The 2,580-nt window shown below is 36.0% G+C and overlaps 2 protein-coding genes across 2 annotated transcripts in view; both read left to right on the top strand.

The window, feature by feature from the left end:
* The first annotated feature begins 460 nt into the window (after positions 1-460).
* On the top strand, positions 461-1,330 carry LOC103309226 (zinc finger MYM-type protein 1-like). Its single transcript, XM_008184138.1, has one exon. The coding sequence runs from the start codon at positions 461-463 to the stop codon at positions 1,328-1,330; it is 870 nt and encodes a 289-aa protein (XP_008182360.1).
* Positions 1,331-1,580: 250 nt separating this feature from the next.
* Positions 1,581-2,580, top strand: part of LOC103309225 — a 4,953-nt gene continuing 3,953 nt past the window's right edge. The window contains exon 1 of the mRNA XM_008184137.1: positions 1,581-1,702. Coding sequence (XP_008182359.1) covers positions 1,581-1,702 — 122 coding nt within the window. The remainder of the gene's footprint in view (positions 1,703-2,580) is intronic.

The following is a 2,580-nucleotide window of genomic DNA, read 5'->3' as shown; positions in this document are numbered from 1 at the left end:
ATTTTAAGTATTAAAAACGATATAATATGAATATTATGAATTGTGATATTATTTATTCCTAAAATATATTGGCGGTGCTAAACACCCTTAGCACCACCAACATTTTAGCGTATGATAATATGCAAATTTTTTTGATCATACAAACAAAAAATTGGGGGCCGCTCAAATCTTCTCCACCCGGGCCGAAGTACTCTCAGTCCGCCCCTGCACAGGGTAACACATCAGTGTGGGTCATCATATAGGTTTTAATCAAACCTATATCGATAATTTCAGATGATACAACTGACGTAGGTCATCATGAACAGATGTCTGTGGTTGTACGATATTTTGATATGGACCATTTTGTGCCAGTTCAACGTTTTATTTGTCTGAAGCTACTAGTTGTCAGAAATCATGTCTACCTATAATCTTAATTGGGATGATGTGGTGTCTGTATGTTTGTTTTGATGGTGCTTCCACGATGTCAGGATGTATTTCGGGAGTTCAAACTAAATGTAAAGAAGAAAATTCAAGAATCATGTATGTGCACTGTTATGCTCACTGCCTCAACTTAGTTTTAGTAGATGCTTGTACTACTAGGAGAAATATACCAATGATATTTGATTTTTTCGGAGTTGTTCAATTGTGTTATTCATTTATTGAAGGTAGCGCTGTACGACATGCTATTTTAGAAAAAATATCAAGAGATACGAACATACAATTGAAAACAATGAAATCGTTATCTACTACAAGATTGGCATGTAGAGCAGAAGCCGTTGCATCACTAAAGCATAATTACTTAGCTCTTATCCCAGCAATAGAAGAAATAATTTCTTCTACTTCAGCTACTGATGTATGTGCAAAAGGACGTGGTCTTCTATTTCAAATAAAGAGTTTCAATTTTATATTAGGATTAGAAATAATGCAACCAGTTTTACAATTGATAAATAAAGTTAGTAAAATGCTTCAAACAGAAAATTATGATTTACTTTCAGGTATGGCAAATGTAAAAGCTCTTCGTTTAGCATTATTAGATATGAGAACAGAAGAATATTTAAAAAAAATATTTGATACAAGTGTATCTATATGTAAAGAATTAGATTTTCCAATTCCTTTAATTAATAAAAAAAAAATCTCTTCTCACATAGACAGTAACAAAACACAATTTGTTCAAGAAACAAAAGAAAAGGAACTAAGAATATCAGCCTTTTATCCAATGATAGACGTGATGGTTCATAGTATTGATGAACGATTTAGCCAGGACACTATACAAGCTATACATGCAGTTGATAGTTTACTAAATATGGATACATCGCAAACAGACCTATCATATCTACCAAAAACGTTTTAATATGATAGTGAAAAACTAGAAATAGAAGTAATGCTAATAAAAAATAATTCTACGATTCCTAATAAAGACAGTTTCAGTAATAAAAGTAAAATCCATGAATGGTTAATTTGGCTAAAGTCTAATGACTATTATAAATACTTTAACCATTTTTTTAATGTAATTCAAAAGTTTGTACTGATCCCAGTAACAAGTTGTACTTGTGAGAGGTCTTTCTCTAAGTACCCTAGTCAAATCCAAATTAAGATCTACTATGAAGCAAGAAAGATTGAATGCTTTGATGGTATTGACAGTAGAGCAAGAAATGGCAGTCAATGTTGATGCTGATGCTGTTATAGACGATTTAAAAATAGCGGTAGATTTTAAGAGACGAATGTCATTATAATAATTTTGAGTAACGTTTATTTACGTTAATACTATCAATAGGTATGTATGCATTTTTTTTTTATTATTATTAGTAATGACATAAGTAGTGTAGTTATAATATTTTTATTACATAATTCAATCTTAATTATTATTAAATATAAAGTGACTATTAAAAACATTTTTGAGATTTTATGAATTAGCTCCCCCTCCCCATTCTACTCCCCTACTATACTCTTTTTCAAATGAGAACGCACCGGGTCGCGCATCGTTATCAGAGGCGGAACCACAAGCCCCTCCCACAAAATTAGTAATTAATTTCTGATTAGTCGCCAATATTCAATAAATTTACTGAACGCGCGTAAACAAAACAGTATACAAGGTGGCACCACCTACGACAGCTGAAACTGTCGGGAGTGGGGAGGCCATGCGCGCGTTTCGACCGGTTTTCGTCCGCCACCCGGTGCGTTCTCATTTGAAAAAGAGTATAGTAGTGGGCCGATTTAGATTCTGCATATGCTGAACAACATTTCTGGCTCCGCCTATGGTCCGCTTCGGACGTCGAAGCGGGCGATCTTACCGCGTCGGACAGCGGACGACCGGTTCCGCCACCCTCGGACGTCGATTACGCGAGATTTTGCGAAAAAAAATCGAACCTTCCGACGCATGTATTTATGCCTGTACCAATGCCTGTATGACTCGTCCCGGAAGAAGTGCGGCCGCGCGTGGCCTATAAATTTAGCGGGGAACGCGAATAAGGGTCCAAACAGACGACCAGATTTTGCCGGCCGGCATCTGCCGTCCGGTTTTTTTTATATATAGAGTTAGATAGTGGTTAAACAGACAGTGACGTTTTTCGCCGGGCCGGTCAGTTCACCAGTTCGCCGGCT

This window comes from Acyrthosiphon pisum, unplaced genomic scaffold, assembly GCF_005508785.2.
Source record: "Acyrthosiphon pisum isolate AL4f unplaced genomic scaffold, pea_aphid_22Mar2018_4r6ur Scaffold_21588;HRSCAF=24342, whole genome shotgun sequence".
Taxonomy (NCBI): domain Eukaryota; kingdom Metazoa; phylum Arthropoda; class Insecta; order Hemiptera; family Aphididae; genus Acyrthosiphon; species Acyrthosiphon pisum.
Note: the sequence above shows the minus strand (reverse complement) of the source record. Positions and strands in the feature narration are given on the sequence as shown.

Bases quoted from the DNA above. Each gene is read 5' to 3' on its own strand.
- LOC103309226 (XM_008184138.1), top strand. From the start codon at position 461: ATGTCAGGATGTATTTCGGGAGTTCAAACTAAATGTAAAGAAGAAAAT.